At 41.9% G+C, this 27,679-nt stretch overlaps 1 protein-coding gene across 1 annotated transcript in view; it reads left to right on the top strand.

Moving 5' to 3' along the window:
• ANTXR2 (ANTXR cell adhesion molecule 2) overlaps positions 1-27,679 on the top strand; it is a 146,338-nt gene that overhangs the window by 50,948 nt on the left and 67,711 nt on the right. Inside the window, exons 11-12 of the mRNA XM_059385749.1 lie at positions 3,739-3,817; positions 15,383-15,478. Of these exons, the coding sequence (XP_059241732.1) occupies positions 3,739-3,817; positions 15,383-15,478 (175 nt within the window). The remainder of the gene's footprint in view (positions 1-3,738; positions 3,818-15,382; positions 15,479-27,679) is intronic.

Genomic DNA, 27,679 nt, shown 5'->3' with positions numbered 1-27,679 from the left:
AAAAATAATCAGGTGTGACAGTAATTTGGGAATACTGCTGTGTTCCAGCCACTGTGTTAAGTATTTTACATTTATTATTTTATCACGCTCTCCTCCCCCAAACAACTCTGAAATAGGTTCAAGTATACCCATTTTACAGATGGAGGGACGCAAGGCTGAGTGTAGTCACTAGGCTTCAAACCCAGGACTCCTAAGTCCTTAAGTCCCGGGCCAGATTTTAATTGATTCTTAGGATAGATAAAAACGAACTCCCCCCACACTTCTCACTTCTCTATGGAATTAAATAAAACCAAGATGGGTTCTACTGTTAGTAATACACTAACCAGAAGTAGGGGTTCCGTAGGAATGAGCAGTCCATAGGTACTAACAGAACTGACGTGAAATCTGACGGGAAACATTACGTATATTGGAATTTGGGGATAACGAAAGGTCAGGGTATTAGGTTTGGATCAGAGGGTAGGATGGATTTACCAATCTGTGTGCCGGCAAAAGAGTGGCGTAACTTTAGGCAAAGGTAGCTTTCATTGGCATTGCCAGTTTCCTAAATTTAAATTATTTTAAAAATGTTTTTCTAAAGAAACAACAACATTTAAAGGCAGAACTAATTTTAGTAGTGTATTTTTCATGTTCTCTTAGTATCTAGTAAATGCCATTCTGGTTAACCATGAGCGACGTATGAATATGGTAAAAACCTGGGGGACGGTTACTTCACTGTGACCCATGAGAGAAATTTCAATGTAAGACTCTCATGTACTGATCAGGGATTAAGGACGTTTGGGGTAGAAGTAAATGCACTTTGACTACAGAGTCAGAGAAGTTCGATGATGGGGCGGGTACCTTTGCAAGTCTGGGTTTCCTCCCTTGGAAAGTGGAGGAGACGCTGCTGCCCAGCTCCGTGGGTCCCTGTGCAGGTTGCAGGAGAAGATGAGCGCGGCGTGGGGGGCTCGTCGTAGGGACTCAGTAGACCCCGTCATTGTCAGTGCTGATGTCGATGACCATGGTCAGCTCTCAAGAAGGGGAAGGCCACCTTGTTTTGGTTGAGGCCTCATGTCAGAAGAATCATCTGGGGCTTTCCGTATCTGTGGAGACTTGACTCAGTTTTGTGACACTAACCGCGTTTACTGAGATCTGGGGATAGTGCACAGTTGTTTCGGTTGCCTACAAGGTCTCATCAGCATGTATCTCTGCTAGGGGAAGGGGTGAATTTGTTGTAGGAGGACCTTCTGTTCTTATTCCATTTGGATAAGCATGAACATTTTTTTTTTCCTTTTTCTCCATCTAGGAGCATTAGAATGTTTAATGTTCCCTTCATTAATTAGAGAATGGCTTTATTTCTGGTGAATTCTAAGCACCAAATTATCAACAACTTCAGTCTTATCTACTGAACTCATAAAAATTGAATCAGTAATTTATTTGCAACAATCGTATATTATTGTGACTTAGATCATCTTCCCCCAAACTAAAACCATGCCTACCATGTGATATGCTTTCTGGTACTTGTTTTAGAATAGAGGAATTGGAAACCAGGAGATTATTTTTGGATTCAACTATGCTTCATCTTCAAAAAGAAAGAAACAAACCAAGGCACTCATTTCTGCAGAATAAGCAATTGGGTTGCAGTTTCCTTTCTTAAATAAGCCGCTTGGCATTCTGTGGGAAAGTAGTTCAAAAGTTCAAACAGTTGATGTAAACATCTTAAGTTTTCATTCATTTCTGGAGATAGCTGAACTTTTTTTTGTTTTTTTAAACAAAACATTTTGGAGGGAATAATTTATAAGACCTATTTTTAATAGGAGTATTCCTGAATCTTGAAGAAAAGTTCAGCTCCAAGTTTGCTAGGAGTATCTTTCCTGATGGCTCTGTTCCTGTATGACCCCAAACTAAATATAACATTGAGTAAAAAACACATACAGATTTTGATTTCAATAAGCCTGTGTGGTCTGATGGGGAGACTTCAAGATTACTCAGAACCCTACCTAGCTTTACCACTTTAGGCAAAGCAGTTAGCATTTCTGGGTTCTCTGTACCCCATCTGCACAACTGTGGAACGACCTCCTACGTTAAGGGCTCTTGTGAGGACTAAAGGAGATAATGTCCATGAAATGCCGAGGGGGGTCTTTGGCACGGAGCGGGGACTAAATAATATGTCTTGTCTCCCCTCCCTGGCATCATAATCGAAAATTTTACTGGTGGCTGAAGATTGTTTCTCTTTTATCATAACTCTCTGCAACTAGTAGCATTTGGCTTTCAATTCAAGGGATAGAGAAGAAATCTTCTAAATATAACAAAATTTTACTAGTTTATAATTTCAGTAATAGTTGTAGTTTTTAGGGCACCTGGGTGGCTCAGTGGGTTAAGCCTCTACCTTCTGCTCAGGTCATGATCCCAGAGTCCTGGGATCAAGCCCTGCATTGGGCTCTCTGCTCAGCAGGGAGCCTGCTTCCCCCTCTCTGCCTGCCTGCCTCTCTGCCTACTTGTGATCTCGCTCTGTCAAATAAATAAATAAAATCTTTAAAAAAACAGTTGTCGATTTTAGCTCTTAATTCTTAGAATTCAGAATGTTTTATGAGAATGGGAGTATGGCCCTGTATAGAAGCCGGATTACCAGAATGTTACCTACCACTTTCTGCTTTAATGGGTGTGCAGCTTTGAAATGTTGGCACACTGATTATTATAGGATAATATACCATGTAAACTATTTTGGAAAAGGGCGGTTTCCTTAATATTTAAAAGTCTTCTCTTATTTTCCCCTCTCTTTTGAGGGGAAAACGCTGTTAGAGCGTTTTTTTTTCCTTGTTAGAGATATTTAGTAAAAAAGTTACCAGGGGTGCTCGGATCGCTCGGTGGGTTAAGCATCCAGACTCTTGGTTTCAGCTCCGGTCATGATATCAGGGTCCCGATATCAAGCCCTGCACTGGGCTCTGCGCTGGGCATGGAGACTGCTTAAGATTCTTTCTCTCTCCCTCTCCCTCCAAAGCTTTGTGAGCACTTGTTCTCTCTCTTTTTTTCTCTCTGAGAAAATAAAAATAAAAAAATTTTAAAAAGTTACCAACCCCTGACTGAGTGATCCCAAATAATTACTAGAATCTGAATTAATGAAATTTAATTATTACTGTCTTTTAATTCAAAATCATACTTCAAAACTAAGAGCAATATTCTAACTCTGATGATTCTTAGCCGTGAAAAAAAATCATCCTTTCTTCTACCTTTGTCAAGACATTTTGATGTCCCGGGACCCTCCACAAAATACCTACAAGTAAATTGAATTATCTTTTTTCTTCACTTTAGTTCTCTTATAGTATTACTTTCTCTATATTTTACCCTTGAATGGTTTTTTTTTTTATTTCCTATTTTTTTGTTCATAATAATCGTACAATGATAGTAATATCTGAAGATTGGTAAAGGAACCTAAATAAGATGTAAGGTTTTTTGTTTTTTTTTTCTTTTTTTCCTCTTCTTCTTTTTAGGTTTTTGTGAAAACAGTCTCAGCATTTCTCTTAAGGAATTTTTTTAAGTTCCTACTTACGTTAATACTTCTTCAGGAACAATTAGATCATCTAAGGTGTTTGCTTCTGGCTACTAAGTAAGGACTCGATGCAGGAAAGGAAGGCGCTGGCACAACTGATCAAAAGTAGAGTTTCTCGATGGTCTGAAGCATAGAAGGAAATAAAAATCTCCCACAATCCTCTGGTTTTTAATGTGTCTTTAATTACGTTTTTTTTTTTCATTTTCTTTCAGAACTCTTGATGTTTCAGTGAGCTTTAATGGAGGAAAATCTGTCATCTCAAGCTCACTAATAGTCACAGCCACAGAATGTGTAAGTAAAAAGTTTGCATGAAGTTATGCTTTAAAAATAATTCCATCCGGAAATAATTACGGCTTGTCCATGCTGTTGCGTGCCACAGTGAGGAGGATGCACGCGGTGACGCTCGAGACCACCACAAGGAAACGCCGCAGAGAATTTATTTTACATGGTTTCTTTGTTCTCTTTAGCCTCATTAAAAAGATATTTTAAGACTGTATAACTTTTATTTTGATATTTATAAAATTCAAAAGTTATATTTAAAAATCAAAATAAGGAAGGAGAATAAAGTTCAAATGAAGCATTTTCCTTGAAACATTAAATGTCAAAATGGAATAATTTTTTTATGTTATGAAGGTTGAATTATTGTGCCTAAGACATTGATTATGTTTTTGAAATTATTAGTCTATCTTAATAATGGCCTCACATTTCATCTATTTTAAATGTTGGTGCTTTCTAATATGAGTAAGTAATCTGATTTTGATAACTTGATATATCTCAGTTTGGAAATCTGTTTTCGTTGGGATGATTGACTTGTAGTACCTAAGATGCGGTCATTTAGAATGTAAACTTCATTGTTAAGACAGTGTTTTTCTTGTAGTTAATTTTTGGGGCTCATGGAAAGTTTTGATATTTGATTGTTGAACATGAAAACAGGAAACACTAAAGGGTATGAGTACATGGCTATTATTTTTATGAGTATATTATCTTTGCAAAAAAGACATTAATCAAAGCAAACAAAATCCCTAAATTCTGGCCTTTTGAAAAACCAAAATTACAAACCTAAACATTTTCTCATATCTCATGGTTTCATGGCTTTATATTCTGATCTTTAAATCAGAGACACATCTTTCCTTCAAGAAACAACATAACTCAGTATTATCTGTCTAGGGACACTTGTTTTCTCTTTGCAAGAAAACGTTGCAAGGAAAATAGATATCCATATGGACCTTTGGGCCACTATGGAATTTTCCGGATTAGTCTTTATCAACACCTGTGTTTCAAAAACACTAGGGTTTTTTTCCTCTTTTTATTTGTAATTCATGTTGCAATTTTCAGGTTTTCTGGTCTCTCAGGATGTGGTTGGGATTGCAACCTTTTTGTGGTTATGTCGTTTCTCAGTGCTTAGGTCACTGAAATGGCATTCTCACTCTGTCCTTCCTCTTACTCTGCACCCCTAGCCATCTTTTTTAACCTGTCTTGCATGCAAGCAGGAAAATGAGTGTTTGCATCCCATAGCCACACACAGCTTTGGTGTGCAGGATGCATTTGGAATTTACAAAACACTGTACTTTTACAGAAGTCCTCCTCGGCCTTTCCGGTTCTCAGGAGAGCCCATTGTGAGTCGAGTTCGTTTGAGAGTAAGGGGATTTTAAAAAAGGTGACATGGGTTGTGTCAGACATGGAGAGAGTGAAAGGGCAAGTTGTAATATTAAGTAAGGGGTCAAAGTAATTTTCTTGAAAAGGTGAGATTTGAGTAGAGGCTTGAGGAAGGTGAGGGAGTGAGCCCTGACGACCACCCGAGGGAAGAGAGTTTTACGCAGCAGGAGCAGCGTGAACAAGGCTAAGGAGGCGCCGTACCGGACAAGGGTAAACCGGGCCGCGGGCGGGAGAGGGGTAGCTGGGCAGAGCCAGAGTCTCGAGACGCGTGGAGGGAGGGGCGCAGGTCACGTCTGGTTGTCTGAGCCATGTTAAGGCCTGGAGTGTTTCTTCTGAGGGAAATGGGGAACTGTTGGAAGGTGACATGATATGGCTTAATACTTGGAAAAGATCATTCTGGCTACTATATAAAAATAGGCTTCACACGAGGGCCAGATGGTTTTTAAAAAATCTGGAGACCAGGTCCTTGGCTATTTCAGTAATCCAGGAGAGGGGAGGATGTCTCCCCTGAGGAGTCAGCGGTGGAGATGGTAAGACGTGACTGGATTCAAACACATTTGAGTACAGGGGGAGCACGTGGGATGTGCAGACAGATTAAATGTGGGTGTGGGAGAAGGACATTAAAGATAAATCTGGCCTTTTTACCTGAGCAACTAGTAGGAAGAGTTGTCATCAGGTAGAGTGGTGTTTAGAAGAAGACGAAGACTTCTGTTTGGGGAATGTTGAGTGAGGGATGTCTCTGTGGCCATCTCCGTGGAAGTATCGTGAAAGTAGTTCCTGAATATACAAGTCTGGAATTCTAGAGGTCTGGGTTGGAGATACACATTTGAGAGTTGTGTAGAGTGAAGTAATCAATGAAATTCCACGTGATTTTTACTGAAAAAAAAAAAAAAAGAAAGAAAGAAAGTAGCTTTTATGAGCTTCAAACAGAAGGGAAAGAGTACCAAAGAAAGTCGTTTTTGTTTGTTTGTTTGTTTGTTTGTTTGTTTAATTGGAGAATAGTTGCCATGGTTTTATTTGTTTCTGCTGTACAACATAGTGATGTGATATTCATGTACATTTTGAAATGGTAACCACAAAAGTAGTTATCATCTGTCCCTCTACAGAGTTGTTACAATATTGTTGACCATGTTGACTATGTTCCTTGTGCTATGCATTACTTCCCCGTGTTTCATTTATTTTCTAACTGGAAGATTGTACTTCTTAATCCCTCTCAGTCTCATCCAGTCTCAGCCCTCCCTTCTGGCAACCACCAGTTTGTTTTTGAGAAAGGTTTTGTATTCTTGGAGGCCGGGAGAAGCTCGGTCCTGAAAGGACAGCAGGACCTAGGCAGGAAGAGAGGAGGGGAAAGCAGATTACAGATAAACAGAAAAGGAAATTGAGAGTAGATATGTTTGATTGGAGTGAAAATGGTGGGACGGAAGCTTGGAAAGAGGAAATTGTAGACGGATCATCAATAGCCTAAAGAAAGAGAACAACTGATGGAGTTAAAGTATCCTGCGGCGTGCTGGGGTGGCACAGGCGGTTGGGTGACCAAGTCTTGGTTTTGGCTCCAGTGGTGGTGTCCAGGTCACGGGGTTGATTGAGCCCCACACTGGGCTCAGCTTAAGATTCTCTTCCTCTGTGCTTGCCCTCTCACTCTCAACTAAATGGATAAATCTTTAGAAAAGTAAAGTATCCTTTGATTAAGGAAAGGATCACAGTAATAAATAATTTGTCAGGTCTGTCCTTCCTTCTTCTTCTTCTTTTTTTATTTTATTATTATTATTTTTTTTTTGCCTCTCCTTCTCTCCTTTCTTCCTTGAAGTGAGAGAAATATGTAGTGATAAAGAAAAATTGTGCCGGACAAAGCTACATAGGTGAGGAAGACCTTCTTCACAGCTATTACAGAGCCCCCTGGCTTGAGCATGCTACTCTTATGCCAGGGTTGTGGGTTGGAACCCCATGTTGGATGTAGAGATTAATGAAAAAAGAAAATCTTAAAAAAAAACTATTACAATAGGGGAGAGAGATTGAACTCAAGACAGCCGGGACAAGGGGTGGAGGGAGTTGCAGGCCACCTGTGTATGCTACTGGGCTTTACCCAAAAGAAAAGTACACTTTCTTATATTTTCCTGACAAGAAGTGGTGTTAAAACTTGGAGCTAGGCACCCATGAGATTAGGCCCCTGCCCTTCCACAGAGACTGAGAGATGGGGCACCGTTTTGTTCGGTGATTACATTTCAAAGTGGTAGCTCTCAGGTTGAGAAAGACATTCCCTCTAGGACCCATAAAACTGGAAAGAGACTAAAATTGATATACATTCCAAAGAGACAGAGAAAGATTTTGCAATTAGAAGTTTTCTAAAGCAGATTCTCTTTAAAAAAGGGAGATGAGGGACCTATTGCCAGGAAGAAATCTGTCTAAAGTTTAATCAGGCTGAGGGAAAGTGTAAGTCCACCTTGGTCCGTAGGATAAGTGAAGTGAGTAACAGGAAGATAGCTCAAGAGGTGGGAAGGTCAGGACACTTACCCTGTAAAGGAGCCAGAGGGAAATGGAATTCCCATATGAAAAGAAGGCAGCATTAGGAGGTGAAGGAGAAAAGGTCAGAGGTCACAGTGACCTTGATGCTTCGGTTCAGATTGATGATTTATAGCCTTCTGTGTGAATTTTATTATTCCAGTAGTTATTACAAGTTAATACCGTGATTCATTTTATTGCACTAATAATCATGGTGTAATTCATTTTCCCCATTAGAATTAGCCATTATTGTGTATTCAAACTCAAATACCTCTAGTGTGTGGTAGTAATGTTACCATTTTATAGCTATGGAAGGTGAGATGCACCTGCCGATGTTGTCTTACATCTCTGTTCAAGGTAGAATAGGGTAGTGGGCAACATTATAAATGCCCAGGCATCGTGTTCAGTGCTGTTCAGTTTGTCGGGCACATTCGGGTAGGACGAGACGCAGGTCCTAGTATCACTCATTGTAGGAGGATGTCTTCGGCTTTCACGGGCGTTGGAAAGCCCAACAAAATAAAACACCACCGCTTTGGCAATTGACGAATCCTTGTGGAAATCCCACAAATAAAGAAGCCCTTCTCGTGTGCTCCAGGAGCATCAGGCTCAGTTCTGCCGAGGCCCTTACGTCACTGAGCTGCAATTTCCTGTTTACTTCTGGGCTTTTCTCTGCAGTTTTGAGATGTTGACAACAGGGCCTGGGCCTCGCTCTTTGGCCTTCTCCCAGTGTCTGGTCGCGACACAGGGCCTGTGCTCCAAAGTGATTTGTTGAATGAATGAATGAAAGTAGCTGTATAACTAGTTTAAAAGTGGGAAAGTGAAGGATTAGATTTAAGAGACTTAAGAGGAGAGCCTGAGAAGGGCTTATATCTAGACAGTGAGTTCCCTTCATCCGTCTCAAAAGATCTCCTCAATGTGTCTCTGCTTAAAAAAACCAGTGAAAGGTATCTTTCCTTTTTCCCTTGGAACTACTGTTCTCTGGACTCTTCTGACATAACCGTATCCAGAATATGTTTTGTGAGCATGTATTACGTGCCAGACACCGTGCTAAGCCCGCAGTACCCGTGCCAAGCACTTGATGACTTCATTAAACACGGACAACTCAAGAGGAGGCTATTCCTGTCCCTTAATTTTGCAGGTGAGGACCAGAAAGCCACCTGCCATCCCTAGTGCACATTTAGGCGAACACATTGGAAGGTGCCTCTTCTGTGGGGTAGACCAGCTGTGCTCACAGTGCCTGGCTTGGTGCGGCCGCACATGGGCTGACTGCAGCCCTCACTGCCCCTGAGAGGGGGCTGGCAGCCTGGGGGCTCTGGACGTTTACTTACTGCTCAGTGTCACTGTCAAGTAAATGCTAGGATTGAGAACAGAGTCCGAGGCCATCCCCCGGCCCCGCCCCCAGCCTGAGCTTTTGGGCAATCTGCCTGTAACCAGGGCCTGATTTCCTTTATATAGAACACAGGTTGGCGGTTTGTTTCTGTAAGAGGTCGACAGTATGAGGGTTTGAGGGCCACACAGTCTCCATCACAGCTACTCCCCTCTGCCGTCGGAGCACAAAGGCTCCTGTACGCGGGTGGGTGGCTGCATTCAACGGAGCCGCGTGCCCTGAGATTTGCGTTTTATGTAACATATTCTTCTTTTGATTTTTTTCAGCTATGTAGTAACATAAAAAAAAAGTCTTAGCTTGCCAGGGGTCTTATGAAACAGATGAGCTGATTTGGCCTTTGGGACATAGTCTGCTCATTGCTGGTAGGGAATCTTCCAAGAGAATCCAGAACATCATCAGCATTCTGGGACTATTTTTTCTTTTCCTAAATCTAAGTCTATAGGAGAAAAAAAATTATGGGGACCCGTTTCCCCTTTCCCACATCTGTCTTTTTCGATTGTGGCTCTGTAATCAATTATTTTCTAGGTAGGTCATGACAGTTTTGACATTTTTTTGAGTGATTCTTCTTTCCCACAGTTACGTGAGTTTTGAAAGTTTTGAGCGATTGCTCTTCCTCACAGTTCTTTTGCAAGGACTGGAGTGGCTGGTTTGTTTTTATACTTGTGTGATTCTCTTGGCTAGAATTTCCGTTGCACGGGCAGGGTGAAGTTTCTGATTAGAAAGCTTGCTTGTAATGAAGGAAAGGAAATTAGATGCAGACCAGGTTCAAACACTTCTTGTATCCCGGATGACTGCAGACCAGACTCTCTCCACCCTAAGGTCAGGCTCAGGCTCTGCTATGTCCTCAGTTACGTCTTAAAAGAGTTTTGGCTTCATAGCTTGAACCGTCATCTGGGTAGTAATTCTCAAACTGGACTCCTCAGCTGACTTGCACAACCAACTCCTCAGAGACATCTGAGAATGCCATTTTTTCAAAACTCTGGTTACAGATTCAGTCCAACAAATGGCCAATTGAAAGGTCATCCAACAAACAGACACTGATCTGTTGTAACAGATGGCCAGTTCTCTCTGTATTAAAAAGAACTACCGTTTTTCAGAAATTTGTGTCTCAGACCTTCTCTTTAGCTCCTTCAGGTGCCACCAAGTCCCCTCAAACGCTGTGTTCAGCCACCATTGTCTTTCTCTTGTCCTGTTAAGAGGTCACTAATTCTGCCCCATTTTCTCTCTGGGCTGGCTGGCTTCCTTTCCTTTCCTTACTTTTCCTTTCTTTCTTTCTCTTTTTTAAAGGTTTTATTTATTTATTTGAGAGAGAGACAGAGATAGCAAGAGAGAACACGAGTGGGGAGCAGAGGGAGACGCAGTCTCTCTGCTGAGCAGGGAGCCCCACGTGGGACTCAATCCCAGGACTCCAGGATCGTGACCCCGAGTGCAGACGCCCAGATGACTGAGCCACCTCTCTGAGCCCCTCCCTGGGCTCCCGTACTTCCTCAGGGCCCCGACCAGGTTATCTGCCTTCCACTTCCCCACATCTGTGGTCATTCGCTCGGGGTCTGTCCCTCCAGCTAACCCGTGGGCTTCGCGAGGACTCGTGCAACTCTGTAACTGTGGCACCTGCTCACTGCCTGGCATTGATGATGCAGCTCCGTGTGTGACTGTGGCTCTTACGTCCCCTCCCAGGACCGAAGTCTATGTGTTTGACCTTTCCTCAATTTGTTTATAAAGCCACGTGAACAATGAGGTGATTTCCCTTCCAAGACTGAAGCCTTTCATGCTCTGAGAATGGCTCTGGCCAGTGAAAACAACGGAACCGGAAAACCTGAATTTGTATCCAGTTAATTGAGCTCCTGTCTGGGCCTGGGGGCATCGGGGGACGGCTCCATCGCTGACCGCAGGGTTGCCGTCGCAATGCAGGACATTCTTAGCTTCCTCTGCCCTGTTTTCCATCACTTAACTAAAATACGATTAGGATTAGGTCTGCAGGTCTTTAGATAAAGTGTGCATTCTTTTTTAAAAAATTTTATTGAAGATGAACCTTTGGAGTCAGTTGATGTAATAATATTGCCATAATAAATGTTTATTTCCATCTGGATGTGCATAGTATTTTATTAATGTTCCTAACAGAGTCATTGTTTTGGAGAAAAAAACCAAGAATTTTAACTGCCTGTCATGGCGAGCCCATCTACTTGACATTCTGTCAGTGTGATATCTGAATCTCCGGCTAATGACACATCCATAGCAAGAAAAAAACTGTAACCACTACACTGTTAGCAGATTGATATCCTCTAGTTGCATGTTCCTATTTCTGAGCACAGAGTTTGAATTCTAAGAAAGGAGGAAATGAAGTGTTCGTAGAACTTTCTGAAAACTGTATTGCACAGACAGTCCCTTTCCCTGAGGGCTGTGGCCAGGTGCTCAAGGCCCAGGTGGGAAAGGCCCGGTAGGGTTTGCCATATTCGTGCTGTACATAAACAGATTGGGGGTATCTCCTCGAAGAGGTAGGATCCCGAATTTATGCATTTGACAGAGTTTCTCCCATAGGATATCACACTTTCCTATGTATTTCTTTAACATTCTTATACTGTCATCTTCCTCTTTGCCTAGATTTTGGAGCTGAGCTTAATCAAGGCTGTGCAGAGTCACATGATTTGTGCATGACTGTTTAGAAGTCTGTGTAGAAAGATACCCTTTGAGTACTTCTTATGTGGCCTGATGTGTGTTCTGAATTGTTTTCTTAGGTTTTAAGGACAGAGAATTTGATATTTGCTTGGAAAATTTCCTCAAAGTATTGACATTCTGTCTCTTTTTCTCTCCCTTCCTCTGTCTCTCTCACACACACACACACTCGAGTTTCTATGAGCCAGACATTAATTGAGATATTTAAGATACATTAATAATAAAATGTTGAGCTCATATTTTCATTCTACCAAGAGGTTGCCACATGAATCCTTGTCTTTTTATTTCTTTTCTTGAGTTAATTCTTTATGGTGAGTATCACGTAATAGCCTCTTCTCGTGCCTTAAGGATGGTCAGATAGTGAATGGTAGAACTCAGTGAAGACAGTGTGTGTGTGCAAGTTTCCATAGTTCGTCTCGTCTTCTGGAAGATGAGATAAATAAAATGACCAGAGATTCTAAGTGATAATATTTTGGGTGGTGGCTGTTTTGGTGACTTCGCAGCCTTACGCCAGCTGCACAAATACCTGTGTGCTTCTTCCTCTTCCGTCCTGAGGCAGAATCAGAATCAAATGATGGCTTTAATTGTTCATGTGGAGTTCATGCTTCATCTCTGGAAAGTAATGAATGTTTGATGATCTATGCTGTCCTGAGCATTAGTTATTTTATTTTTTTAAAATTTTTTATTTATTTTAGAAAAGATTTTATTTATTTGTTTGATAGAGACAGACACGGTGAGAGAAGGAACACAAGCAGGGGGAGTGGGAGAGAGAGAAGCAGGCTTCCCACTGAGCAGGGAGCCCGATGAGGGGCTCCATCCCAGGACCCTAGGGTCATGACCTGAGCCGAAGGCAGATGCTTAATGACTGAGCCACCCAGGCGCCCTGAGAATTTGTTATTTTAACAGTAGATTTATTGAAACTGAAAGGCTGCTAGTAATTGCTGTCTACAAAAGTGGGGTTGTTTGGGGGTGGTTTCCATGCTGCTTTGTGCTCATCTTTTTTTTTTCCTTCCATTGTGATAAGAACAGATGATACAGGGAAAGGATACACATGTCGAGATTTTTCTGATAAGCTGAACCTAGTGTGTTTTGCCAGCACTTCCTCGCCCTGTCTTCTGAGAACGACCTTCTCTTCTGTTCTCAGTTGTTTACATGTAACTGGTTACGTACAGATTCTTATCTCTTTTGTGCATCTGCCATTGTGTATGGCCTTTAATTTTTTTTTTAAATGTTTATTTATTTATTTATTTATTTATTGAGGGAGGAGCCAAGGGAGAGAGAGTCTTATGCAGACTCTGCACTGAGCTCCGGGCCCCAGGGGCTCGATCTCACCACCCTGAGGTCATGACCTGAGCCAAAACTGAGGGAGTGTGGCCCTTACCCAGCGGCGCCCCCGGGTGCCTCGTACTGCACTCGAAATTCCGTTGCAGAAAGTTCTGACTGGATGCTTCTACCACTATTACTTAAACATTGGGAAATGTCTCAGCCTTGGTCAGTCCCAGCCCTTCTCGGCGCGGGCTCTAGGCAGTCCTAGATTTACGGGTATCGGCGGGGTTGTGAGGAGAAGGACGGTTCCGTGGGCCGCGAGCTGAGCTGCTTTCCTGCAAAGCCGCCGCTCAGAGCTTGGTAAGCGCGTTAACATGAACAGCGGTTTTCTGAGAGAGAGAGAGCTGGCATGGTAATGGCTTTTCCACAGAGTTTCATGCTGTGGGAACCACTGGCTTTCTTATTTTATGGATTAGAAAACAGAGGCTCCAAGAAATTAAACAATTTACTTAAAGTTAAACCTCTAAACCAATACTTTTAATACGGTGCCATTGGAAGATGGATACTGGTGCCCCCCACACACACACCGTGCCACCCCTCTCTCTGTCCGCCCTTGGGATAAAGTGGCTTTTACCCTGACCTCTGGGCTTTGTTTTGTTTTCTCTTTTTAATTTAAATTCAATCATCGAACATTACATCAAAAACTAATGTTTTGTTTTGTATTTTAAAGATTTTATTTATTTGAGAGGGGGCGCGAGCAGGGGGAGCTGCCGAGGGAGAGGGAGAAGCAGGAAGCCCAGTGGGGAGCTGGTTCCGGGACCTTGAGATCATGGCCTGACCCGAAGTCAGATGCTTAACCCACTGAGCCACCCAGACACCCCTGGGCACATACTCTTACTTGTTTTGAATGACAGGAGATGTATCTTTGAAAATGCCCATGAAGTCCCAAAGAGAGAATATATTGATTTATTTACAGGTTTTTTTTTTCCCTCTGCATTCATTCCTTTGAAAGAAAACAAAGAAATAAAACGAGGAAAGAAATAAAACAAAGAAAGAAAAAAAATACACACACAGAAAACAGAACGTTATTACTGGGGATACTAGAGGGGGTTTGGGGGCAACACCTTGTGCCCTGGGGAATTTTATCCTCACGCCAAAAATTCCGTAGATACTAGTCTTTGCATTTGGGCGTTTTGCAGGCCTATCTCTTTGGACTTCATTCTCTTAGTCAATCATTTTAAATGCCAAGCATGGCGTACACAGCGGTACGTAGGCTGGGCAGAGCCCCATGACTTGCTGGAGCTCACAGTGAAGAGTGACAGAAAAGAGAAATTAAAGAAATAATCACAGTGTATCAGTGTATCACAAATAATGTGTGATCAGCTCAAGACTGCAGTACCGAGAACCATAAGGGTACAGTGAAGAGGAGCCTCCCTAGGCAGAGGCTCAGAGAAGGCATCCTGGGGAGGGGCTTCAGGCGAGCCACGTAGGAGGACAAGGTGGAGGTGACAGGAGGGGGCGGGGCAGGGCCCAGAGCAGGTTCCTTAGGGCCGGAGGAGCTTGGCGGCAGGAGGTGAGAGAACACCAGTGCGGTTCTTGAGAGGCTAGCTCCCGAGCCCGGAGAACCCTCTGAGGTGCGAATGTTGGCGGTTGCTTTCTTGCACTGATGCAACGTACCATCTGCCAACAAGAACCGCAGCTGCTGGGAAGCCCGGGCGGCTCAGTCCGTTAAGTGTCTGCCTTCGGCTCAGGTCGTGATGATCCCAGGGTCCTAGGATCGAGCCCCACATGAGGCTCCCTGCTCAGCGGGGAGTCTCCCTCTCTGTCTCCCCAGCCCCTGCTCCTGCTCTCTCTTGGCGTCTGTCTTTCAAATAAATGAATAAAATCTCTAAATTTTTTTTTTGTTGTTGTTTAAAAAAGAACCATTTGTTGTTGGTTTCTCCCTTGCTTGGTCATTTTTGATATTTATTGTAAATAGTGTTTTATCGTCCTAAAATCTGGAAAAATGTTCCATAAGTTTTGCCTAAAAGTAATCATGCTTGTGATCCAAAGCCTTCTCCAGAGATAAATGATAGGGACCATACGGCCCTTCCGTATAACCCCAGGTAGTGATTTTTCTTACATTCTTTTAAGGCATAATTTAAAACTGTTTATAGCACTTTGGAAGCTTTCTTTTTTCTACTGTTTTAACATAACCTGTATGAAATAGAATATAAAGGAATTTATAGAATTTAAAGGAATATAATGAAAATCTGATTTGACATTGGTTATGCTCTCTGCATCATTTTCTGGTGTGTCCTTAAAAAAAAATGTGTATTTGGAATGTAACCCTATGCTTTACTGACCACTTTGTTTCTGTCTTCTGCCTCTTCTAGTCTAGTGGGACGGCTGCCATCATTGCTATTCTGGTGTTACTGCTACTGCTGGGCATTGGTTTGATGTGGTGGTTTTGGCCCCTTTGCTGCAAAGTGGTGAGTAAGGGGGATCTGCACCTCTACATCTTTGCAAAGCAGTGAGGTCTAAAGTGAGGCCTGAAGTATGACTCAGTGCCAGTGTCCAACAACAACAAAGTTTCAGTAAGCAAGTTGAGTTTTAATAGTTTTTATTACACACTAAATTCTAGAAAACATGCATGCCAATAAATATTTATTATCTGACTTCGTCTAAAACACATTTCAAAATCAAGTTTGGAGGGAGGCGGGGAGGGGGGCGGAAGGTGGGAGAGGTCGGAGCGATGAGGGGCTTTCCCTGCAGCGCAGAAGAGCTTCCAGTAATTTGAACGACACTTTCACTTGGGGTCACGGGGAGAAGCTGGGGATCTGTCAGGTTTTCTTATCCGTTCGTACTGAATGCTTCATTACCTCTTTGAAAAGTCTATTTTGGGGCCTTCTCTGTTTGCCTCTTGGAAAAGCATTTTAGAAAACAAGTCACGGACAGATGTTAGGGTGTCTGGCAAGTCCGCAGTTGTGAAGTTATGACTGTTGGTTTGTTTGTGTCCTTTCGTGTTTGAGTCAAACCTTGGAAAAAAGACAGGTTTCTATTCGCTTTCTACTGCTACTGTAACAAATCGCTCCACATTTGGTGGCTTAAAGCAACACAGACTTATGATCTAACGGTTATTTAATCACGGGTAGGAGATGGGTCTCGCTGGACTAAACTGGGCTGGAAGGTATCGACAGAGATTCGTTCCTCTGTTAATGCTCTGGAGGAGTCCCTTCCCCGGTTTCCCACCTTCTAGAGGACACACCAGCCCCTCGCCTCATGGACCCTCCCTCCAGCTTCAAAACCAACAACACTGCATCTCCTGGGCCATGCTTCTGTAGTTACGCTTCCCTGCGACTCTTAACCCAGCTGGGAAAGGACCTCCAGTGCTAAGGAACCATGTGAAGAAACTGGACCCACCTGGATCACCCAGGATGGTCTACAGGATGGTCTACCCTCTCAAGATCCCTGACTCTCTCAAGCTGCAAAGTCCCATTTGCTGTGTCATGAAAATGACTCATAGCTCCAGGGACCTCGGGGTAGGGGGGTTGTCATTCTGTCTTCCACGGGGTGGACTGTTGGGTCGTAGAGTTCAGCACATTTCAAGCATTCCAGTTGGGACTGTTCAGGTTTCATAGGGAAAAGTATCCTGAAGAAGCACCCGTTTGAAGCCCACCTCCTCCTCGATAGCGTTCCTTTCAGTGTTGGCACGTCACACAGAGCTGGACGTTTTGTAGATCACAGTGGGGTTGTACACGAGTTTACAAGACCGCCTCTTTCCTCCCTCACTTTCGCTGACTCACTTCAGTTTCCTTGTAACTTCAGGCACTAGTCTGCAGGACTCCGATGTCTATTACTAATTATCCTTCAGTCCGATTTCATGAATCAAGAGTCCTTGATCGCAGAGTAGGTGGTCCATGGAGGAGGCACAGAATTAACTCCGACAACGGTAGACACGAGAAGCATCCTGTCTCTTTGCTGAACTAATCAGTTTCCTGCCCTAGCGATTTCTGCTCAGTTTCCTGCTATAATCTTGAGTATCCTAATATGGTTATTTTAGGGTGGCCTGCATTCTCGAGTCTCAAATTGAAAAAGCAAAAAAGTTGCCCTATTATGATTGTTTTTTTTTAAATTTAAATTTATTTAAATTTTAAATAAGTATAAATTTATTTAATTTTTTATTTAAATCTTGCTGTGGTGGGGTTCCTTCATTACTTCACAATTTCATTTATTATCGAACAGAGGGCTCAGTGTCAAAGTATCTGATTTTTTAGAAGATGTATGTGAAAACCAAGCTAGGCTTCTCTGGGACATTTCTGATGGGCTCAGGTCCAGATCTTGACCATCATTTTGGATGTTACGGAGAGGACTCCGTCTCTGAGAGTGGGTCCATTTACCACCCCGAGACTACAGATCGTGAATCATGGAGTATATTTCTTTATGCAAAGCCTAGAGGGAAGCCTTGACGGTGTGTCGTCAGGATGTCGGGAGGGCTTCCTAGCCTTACGAACATCGTGAATGCTTACTAATTTCTGAAACTCAGCTTAATAGAGACGCCCACCTGTTTATGACATTTAGAACTACGGATTAAAGGACACCTAGCCCTGAGTATGAACTGATACTTATACTTAGGTACAAATGAATCATAGCAAATGTTTTCTAAGGTAGCCTTAAAAGCAGGGTAGAGGCAAAATTCTGTACTTCGCCCTTGGCAGCCGTGTCAGTACTATGTTAGGAACTGGGGGGGGGGGGGGGGGTAACAAGAATGGCTGTAAAATGCCGTGGAAACTCACGTTTTAATACGGAAGCACAGAAATGTGGACGGAGTGTAATTGGAGGGACACCAGCCACCCAAGAGCAACATTTGTAAAGCACAGTAAGAACGTGAGGAGGAGGGATTTGCCAGAGTTGTGGGGTTCTCTCAGAGACACTCTCCTGGGCTGATGCCTGCAAACGGAGTTTTGAATAATGAATAAGATGTTTACTGTGGATGAGGGACATTTCCGATGACGTGTGCGAGGAATTGCGTCGGGTCCCTCCGGCTTCGGGAAGCAGCAGGCGGAAGCCTCCCTAGCGCGCCAGGGAAGGAACAGCCGAGAGATCGTGTGGGGTATAGGGAGGCTTCCTCTGTCTTTTAGGAAGTTTGAACTCACCCCAGGGATGATGAGAGGCCACTGGAGAGATTTGGTGGGTGTAGTCCCCCCCCCACCCCCCAGGAAGCCGTGCTTGCTTTGTAGCAGTGTGCGCCCAGGTCTGGTCCTGGTGGGGATTAAGTCTGTATCCAGCCGAGTTTCCATCAACAACTGAAGTGGAAAGCCAGAGGCAGATCAAGCACCTTAGAGAGGGCCACTGGCGAAGTAGAATGGAAGACAAGCTGAGAGCTGCAGGAGGACGAAGAGGGGAGCGGACAGAAGGAGCAGAGGCACCATGGCCAAGGGGGTCGTCCTGCAACGGCAGGATGTTTGTTTCATTTTGTTCCTTTCAGAGACTATGTTTGCGCTCCGCTGGATTTAGAATGTAGTTTGCGCAAACTTATCCTTAGGGGTTAAATGATTACGGATCAACTTAACTTCGACTCTGTTGTCACCATGATATTACTTCTAATGGGAAATGAATTGCATTTGTGACAACTTGGTGTTGTAAAAGTTTTGTTTTGTGTGAATGTTTTAAAGGACTAGGGACAAACATTTAAATCTCATCTTTCAGCTGAAACATGATGAAACAGCTTAAAATGTCTATTCTTGATAAAGTTCTAGAACATAGGTGAGGTTCGTTGGGATGAGGTCTGGAGCCGATGACCAAGAAAGAATTCTTGAGACATCTTTGGTGCAAAAGTGTGGTTTCTTAAAGCACGGGGACAGGACCCCTGGGCAGGAAGAGCTGCTGCCCTGGGTTGTGAGGGGTGACAGGTTGTGTACCAGGAGATTGGGGGAAGGTGAGGAAAGGGAGGTTTCAACAGAGCTTTCGTATGCTAAAGAGAGCCGGCAAGGTGCCTGGAGGAGGTCTTGATCAAGGTTATCTTTCACTTTTAGGGAGCCGTTAACATCAAGATAGTTGGGAGATTCCTAAAGAATGCACATTTGTCCCACCCACGAGTGGTGGGGGTGAGGAGGAGATTGCGAGGTGTCAGCCTTTAGCTTTGACCTCAGCTAGCCTTCTGCTTCCTCATCATTCTCAGGAACTTTTAGATGTTGTCAGCAGTCCCCCCTCCTCCGGAATCCTATGCTCAGGAGCTGGGATAAAGACAGAACGTTTGGAAATAAAGCCCTGACAGAGGCCCTAATACTTCTTACACATTCTTATTCTTTAATTTCTTATTTTATGTAAATATCTTATGAAATGATTTGTTCCTTGTTCAGAGAAGATTAATATTTCACAGATGTCTAATCCATAACTCAAAAATGACAGAGTCACTTACATTTTAGACAGTGGTTCTCATTTTTTTTCTTTTCCCCTGCCCTAAACAATGGGAAGCTCTCAGAGCAGTCTCGGTAAGCTTTCCAGTGGGGGTGATTCTCCCATTGGTGAGGTTCTCCAGGGTTGAATGGCATTTGGAAAAGTCCTTGTAGTAGCTGAATAATGGTCCCTGAAAATATGCAGGTGTTAATTCCTGGAAACTGTGAATGTTATCTTCTTGTGGCAAAAGGGACTTTGGGATGTGATTAAATTAAGCTCCAGAGGTAAGGAGATTAGCAATGGAAGGAGAAAAGGCGTGACCCCAGAGGCAGAGGTTGGAGGACACCCCAACTAGCCCGGGAATAGTGACAGTCACCAGAAGTTCAGGGAGGCAAGCAACAGCTACAGCTTGGGAGCCTGTAGAAGGAACCAGCTAGGGGGGCTCTTAAGCCCCACATCAGATCCCTGCTCAGCGGGAAGCCTGCTTCTCCCTCCCCTACTCCCCCTGCTTGTGGTCCCTCTCTTGCTGTCTCTCTCTCCATCAATAAATAAAATCTTAAAAAAAAAAAAAAAAAAAGGAGGAAACCTCATTTTAGCCTTACAAGACTCAGTTCAGACTCCTGGCTTCCAGAATGGCAAGAAGTTTCTGTTGTGTTAAGCCATCGAAATTGTGGTAATTTGTTAGGGCGGCATTAGGAAACCAGTACAGTCCTTAGATGATTCTGATATTGCTCAGGGATGGGAATCACTGCATACTTATGACTATCGATTAGGGCAGTTCTTATGTGATAGAGCAACTCATTACCAAAATTGGTCAAGGAGTCTAAGAGGTTGTAACATGGAAGACAGTGACTTACTCTTCACACTGTTAGCAATGGTTAAAGGCTATTAAAAAATCAGTATCCATTTTTTAAACTTAGAATTACTTTCTGTTTCGTTTTGACTAACTATAAAATGAATTTACATAATGTTTTATATTCGGAGTGGGATTTACTTATTTCAGAGTGGCAAGGAGATATTGGGAGAAACAGGCTTCTGAGTGTTGAAAGTGTTCAAGTCATACATGTTGTTAGAATCATTTGACAAGGGCATTCATGGACAGCTTTCTCCTGGGGCTGCTTGTTTACCGTCCCATTCATATTCAGATTCTGAACCACTGAACCCCAGGAAAGCTAGGACGTGACCTTTTTACTCTGCAGGGAAAAGCAGAGAACTTGAACATTTTAACTAAGTAACTGTGTCTCGGAAACTATGCCACTGGCCTCATTTGCTGTACCAATTTGGGATCTGGAACAAGAAACATATCAAAGTCGTAAATATCCCCTCTAGCATATTTTATACTAAAATTTTAACCAAAATCTTCAAATAGTTACCCTGTCAGATTAGAAAAGGAAATTAGGATCGAACAATTATTTATGTGATTATTTGTTGAACATTTCTCTCACTTTATGGTCTAATAGTTTCACGAAGTCAAGTACTCTGTGTATTTTATTTTACTCCTCATTGTAAACCAGTCATCTCCTGCAGTAAACTGTCTCAATTCTTAAAATTGAAACACTTGACAAGTTTTTATCAGAAGACCACTTCAAAATAGGTTACCTTGTTGCCAGTTTTAGTCAAAATTCTGTCAACTATGGGGAAGCATTTTACACCAGAGGATTAATGATTAATGGTACAGCCTTAGTTCTCTGTATGATTTTCACTGGTTTTATTTAAAAGGTATCCTTTATGATGTATCTGTAATAGGAAATGTGGCCTTTGCCATTCTTTACAATAGTTACTAAGAGATAAGTAGGTAAGGATCGGTAATGGTAATAAAATTCTGAAGTAGAAGCAATTTAACTTTTGTCTGGTTGCTTCTCCTTGTATCCAGCAGGGATTTCAAACCTGAGGATCTGGGGAACTTAGGTGGGAAAAGAAAATCTTTATTTTTACTTCCAACTGAAATTTATTTTCTTCATTTTTGAATGTAGACCACTCTCCACAAAAGTATTGGCAGTTCTGGAGACTTTGTAAGCAATAGTAATCACAGATATCCTCTATCTTCAGATATTTTTGAAATATCTTCTACAAGTATCATAACTTCAAAAGTTAGAGTAGTTCTCATTATTTAATGTAGTAATTCTCATTATTTAATGGACTATTCATAACATAGCCTTTATTTCTATATCAGAACTTTTGTGATTTTTTTTTTTTTTTTTACAGACCGGATAATTATATTGCAATATAATTGGATTCCTTAAAGTCCTTTGTATTTTAATTTAGCTCAATTAATCTGGGAGGGATCTGTACATTCGCTGGATTGCCAGAGAGGGGTACAGCATAAAAAAGTTTAAGGAAAAACCCCTGCAATCGGAAATCAGGCCACAGGGGATGCTTTTCATCTGAGACTACTTAAAAATTTTAACTCCTTCGGTTCATTTTAATGCATATTTTCAAGGATAAAAGAGAGAGACAACATCATTTAAAATATGGCACAGTAGTTTCTTCTGTGCACGTGTTCTTTCCATGACAAAAGAAACCTACAAGTGATAGTTGGAAGACTTTTTCCCATAGTAACCACGGGGCAAGCGCCCTGGTGCACAGCGGACGTTTTTAGGCACCATTATTAGTGAATTACAGAGTGTGTTGAGTTTGCAAACTATTCCGTGAGGGAAAACTTCTCATTTTTGTGTGAAGTTATTTCTCACCATCTGTTGCAGAGTCTGCGTCCTGCTCACCGAGGATGCGCACATCCATCCTCTACAGCTGCTGGTCGTTAACAAAGACATCAGCTGCCTCCTTCCTTTTTCCTTAAATTAAAAAGGGGGGCAGGAGAGGTTAAAAGAAACTTACCATGTCCTGAATCACGAGTGAGACATTAGCAAATATGGGTGTTTTCATCGCTGTTTAGCTTGGAAGATATGCTGAGCTGGTGGCAGATTTGTTTTACTCTCAGGATGGCAGAAATGACAGTCCTACGGTTGTGTCATTCGGCATAACCAGACAGCGCAGAATTACGGATGTAAGGCTAATGAGGTGGCAAACAAAGGCTTTCTGGAGTGTTGTCAATTAGAGTGTGTTATACAGCTGCAGATAAATATCCAAATATGCTGGAAATGATAAATGTTCACTCTGCTCTCATGTCGTTGGCCGGAGTTCTCCACCCTCGGGGGAAAATTGCAAGCGCCTTTTACCTCGGTGCATTTAAGACATTACATAAAGGTCTCATAAATCTTAATTTAAAAAACAATTTTGAAAAGTTATCCCTTTAAAGCTCAATTTGCTTATAAGTAAGTTGAGCTTTCATGATGAGGTTGTATCTGCCTGGAGCTCTGTGCAATCGTTTTCTTAGCCAGCAACAGCTGTGCTGTTCTTTCTAAATAGTAATAACCCTTCTATATTGCACTTGTTTTTTATTGTCCAGGAGGGCTCTTGATGCCTTTATTGAGTTACTTTGAGAGTAGCCTGATTTTTTTTTGGGGGGGGGAATGCACAATAAAACAGAAGTAATTTAAATTTTAATATGCCTTCCTTGCACCATTAATTAAAATGATTTATGTTTGGTTGCCTCCTTGAAATAGAGTGTGATGTTAGTGCTTATTGCTTCCATGGTGATGTTTTCCAACAGAACATCACTTGCAAAACGGGGTGTCCAGCTCTTCCTGGTCTAGTGTATTTGCTGTGACAGCAGCACCTTTCCGTAGCTCTTGTCCGAACACACTCTCGCACTGTTCTTCCCAGTCCCCGTTTGGCATTTTAAATCGTATCTATCGTCTGGACCTCCCACTGGTTATTTATCTGTACAAAGTAGGAATCTTTGATCACTGACGAGTCTGTCAAGGAGGAAAGGAGAGGGCGGATGCGATGGCTCGGATCGTATTTTGATCTGGATGATGAAGGCATCTAACTTGAAGAGAGGCAGAAAAAAGCTTCCCAGATTCCAGTGTAACAGAACTTGGTGCTTCTGCACTTGCTCTGTGATCTCATCAGAAAGAGGAAGGAGAAGGGACAGAAGCCCCCATCTATTTCAGACCAATTTTCCTGAGCACTGAGAGCAACTTCTCCATTGTTTGTGGGCTCTTAGTTGCGTAGATGACATTGCTGATAAATTGGGCATTTGTTTTTGTCACTGGCAAGAATCAATCCTGAAACGCTACTTGATCTACAGGCGTTGTATCCTATCTTTTTTTTTTCATCCAAGGCAGTCACTGTTGACAGTTCTTTTCACTCTTTTCTGAATATTGGAACATATGATCGCATCAAGCTGGCTGCAGGCTCCAGTGCTGACATTTTCTAGCGCAAAGAATGCCCACATCACTCGAACATTTGAAAAGTGTTAATGAGCAGATCAAAAGGACTGTTGCCTGAAGCAGCTAACTTTTTTTTTTTTAAAGAAATCGGCTCTCCTCCAAACTGAAATCTTCATTCTAGCAGCTAAGTAGATGAGATGTAATCCTCCGTGATGATGATAATAACAAATGAAAAAAAAAATTGGAGGAGAATCAAACTCTACATATGGTTCATAAAGTGGTGAAAGTGTTTTCCAGAATCTTCAATACAGAACTCAAGGATGCTAAGTGGAAAAAATCCTGGCAACTAGGCAATATTATGCCTTTTAAAATCTGCAAATTCTCATAAAATATGGTGCATATGAATACATCCTTTTCTGAAATGGATGTGTTCTTGCACTATTTAGTACAAAAATGGGATTCTCATGACTGTTATTTTTAATGTATTTACACTGACAGTAAGGTTTCCTTTTTCTCCTGCACTGGTTTTGCTGAAATGGAGGGATATCAGTTGGACACAGATTTTTTTCCATTTTGACTTTTGAGCCAAATGGCTTCAGATTATTTTCACCCTCTTTTGTTCCTTAGGAGGCCCTGTAGCAGAGTGGCGAGAGGGAACATTTTGAAACATCCCATAAAAATCATTTTAATTCCTGCTCCAACATTTCTAGGTCAGTGATGTTGGGCATATTAATTAACAAGTTATGTCTCTATAAAGTGGGAATGATAATCTCTATCTTTCATAGTTGCTATAAGGTTTAAATTAAACTCAGTCTGTCCGTCTCTCTACCTACCGACCTACCTATCTCTCTTCCTGCCTACCACTTCTACATCCATCCACCCACCATCCATCCATCCATCCGTTCACGCCTTCCAGCAGGTAACAACTACTCAACACGTCTTCAGCCTTTTCTTTTGCCTCCTTTCCCTGTGCGGTTCCAACTGTATTTTAAAAGGATGTCATTTGGCAGGAGAAGTCAACTCAAGAGTTTGGAGATGGGCAGACCTGAGTCCTGCATTTCAGTCTGACTTCTGGTTTCTCTTTGTGTACCCGAGGGCAAGCTAGTCTCCCTCTCCTGATATCTAAAATGGAGATAGGCATAGGAACTTCACAGGGTGGTTAGGAGAATAAGAGCAATTTAGAGTGTATGACATATAGCAGCACCAGTAAAGGGTGATTTCTGTCAATAGCAGCAGCACAGAGATGAGCCTTAGCTCTGGGTTGGTTTCTGAAGGTTCAGCCTTAGCTGTTGTGGTTGTATCCCGTAATTTACCAGATCAAAATTTGATTTAAGTAGAGTTTTAATGGCTGTATTCCATTTTAACAATGTGGAAAATGTACTTGCTAGAGTTTCAAAGTCAACTTAAACTCATAATAAGTCAAGCATTTTAGACATACATAAGATGAATTACACATTATTGGGGAAAACAAGCCTTAATGTTCTTTTCTGGAACAAGATGAATACAAATGTATATTGACACATGGCCTGCTTAATTATGGAAAAGTATGGAAGCAAAAAACCTAGTGGAAAAGTTGTGATATGTATTTTTTTAAATATTCTATCAGAATTTTCATATTGGAAATGACCTACAATTAATCAAGTTTATTTCTTAGATGAAGAAACTTAGGATGGTCTTACGTCTTCCCATCTGCCATTGAGTTAATTAGTTCTCTGATTTTATTGGTTGAAAGAGAAATTTGATGCTTCATTTTCTTTGAAACTAGCAGTATTTTAGTTTCATGGGAACCTGTGTCTATCTGTTTATCATTTATAGTTTTTTCCCTCAGTATTTTTCTTTTAATTTAAGAGGTTGGCTGTGAGCCCTTGTGAACATTTTCAGCCAGTTCCTTCAGGTCACTTTCAATCATATTTTAGTACATTATTTTCTGAGCGCTTTAATAGGCACTGGTGATACTTATAAAGAAGGAGAAATGATTATTGCCCTTAAGAAATCTACACTCTTAAGAGATAATTTAAAAATTTTCCAAATAAACATATAAGCCCAAGTTAATGAAGCATAAATGACTCAACTGTGCAGCAACATTTATTTTTAGAAGTTTTCAGGCTTCCAGATAGACCAGTAGGAAGACTGGCTGGGACTTAACATGGAAATGGCCATCTTATTTAGGGCAAGCAAAGGGATCTTCACTTTTTCTAGACCAGAGATCCATATAAAGGGATATTTGTAGATAGGGTGTGAGGTCAGAACTGGATCATAGGGAGGCATTTCTATGATCTCTATAAGGTTGTGGCTTATGATACCAGGTAAAGGGTCTCCAGTAAAGAGAGAAAATGCAAAGTGTCTCTTATCCTGCTATCCTGTTGTGAGTTCGTCAGCAGTGGTCGTATGAGGTTTTATTTTATTTTATATTTCATTTTTAAGTAGGCTCCATGCGCAACATGGAGGCCAGTGTGGGGCTTGAATTCATGATCCTGAGATCAAGACCTGGGCTGAGATCAAGAGTCCTGTGCTTAACCAACTGAACCAACCAGGTGCCCCATATCCTATGAGGATTTTAAACTGAAACAGTTTGCTCCTATCATGCTAAAACAAATGCTGTGCAGGATAAAGAGTATGACAAGTACGACATGAAAGAAAAGGATGAGTCATGGAGGAAGATGTTCAATGATGTTCAGGAGGATATAACATAGAACCAGGTCAGGGTACGGTTTGTATCCTCAGAAATATATGTCAGTACAAGATGGACAGGTAATAAGCAGAGTAAATTTGAAATCCTCACAAGAAAGTGAAAATAAATTCAGAGACACTGTACTCAGACTTCGTGAGATGAAGGATGGACCTTGGTCTTTTTCTAATGAAAGAGCTCCAGAGAGCTTTTTAAAGTAATTTGCAGAACTAAGAGTAGAAGCATGGTTTGTAAGGATCTTCTAATAAAAGTCAGTAATTCATAGATTTCACTTGTGGTCATTGGGCCCATTGATCTATTTTGACCAGAGAAACAATTAGGCTTCTGTTAGGAAAATATACCTGGTTACACAGGTTAGATTGAGGGATGGAATTAGAGATAGAAAAATAAGACAAATGCCTAATTTATGTAAGTAGAGCACGTAGACATTGATGCCAAAAAAGCTATGGTAATTATCGAATATCAGTGTTGTCACTGTGTTATTAATTCAGATGCACAGAGCATAAGTAAAGACTGATGGGGTGCACCTGTTTGGTCTGAGTACCACACATCTATTTATAACAGCTTGGCTACACTTAAAATGCTATTATTGGTTCTGGCAACCCCACTTGGAGATATTGATTGAATGACTATGTACTAAAGCAATGGCCCAAAATCACCAAAGAACTCAGGACCATTGCATGAGAAGTAGTTGTGATCTTAGTTGTGATGAGTAGATACATGGTTATTTTGTTCTAGTATTCAAAAATAGGAACTACTCTCTTCTGGAAGAAAGATTAGTTGTGTGTGTATATGTGTGTGTGCTTCCATATTCTGGGATCGGGACTGAAGAGTGGAAACTACAGAGAGGGAGGCTTTGGCTTCTTTGGAGGGAAAAACCTTCAAGTGATGTGAATTCCTTGCCAGTGGAAGGAATTGCTTCGTGAGGTATGAATGTCTCTTTATTACAGGAATTCCAACATAGCTGGACTACCGTGTGGTGAGAAGTTTTCAAAATATTGAAGTTTTGGTTGAATGTGAATTGGAGAAGTTGAAAACTGTTGTACTGGATATTTTTAGGTCCAGAGAATTGAGAGTCTACAATTTTAGGTGGTAACAGAATGCAAAGGGTCCTTCCTCCGTCCTTCCTCCGTCCCCCTTCCCTCCCCTTCGTTCCTTTCTCCCTTTCCCACCTCCGTCCTTTCTCTTTCCTCCTAACTTCCCTAGATCCCTTCCTTCCGGAACAGAAACTCTGTTCTGTACCAGTCACTTTACTATGTCCTGGGAATACAGGGAACAACAAAGCAGACATAAATTTCCTCTTTTGGAAATTACACTTTTATGGGTTAAGATAAAATGATCAACTCTGGTAGATGCTAGGGAACCAGTAGGCA

Source organism: Mustela nigripes, chromosome 1, assembly GCF_022355385.1.
Source record: "Mustela nigripes isolate SB6536 chromosome 1, MUSNIG.SB6536, whole genome shotgun sequence".
In the NCBI taxonomy this organism is placed as follows: Eukaryota; Metazoa; Chordata; class Mammalia; order Carnivora; family Mustelidae; genus Mustela; species Mustela nigripes.
Note: the sequence above shows the minus strand (reverse complement) of the source record. Positions and strands in the feature narration are given on the sequence as shown.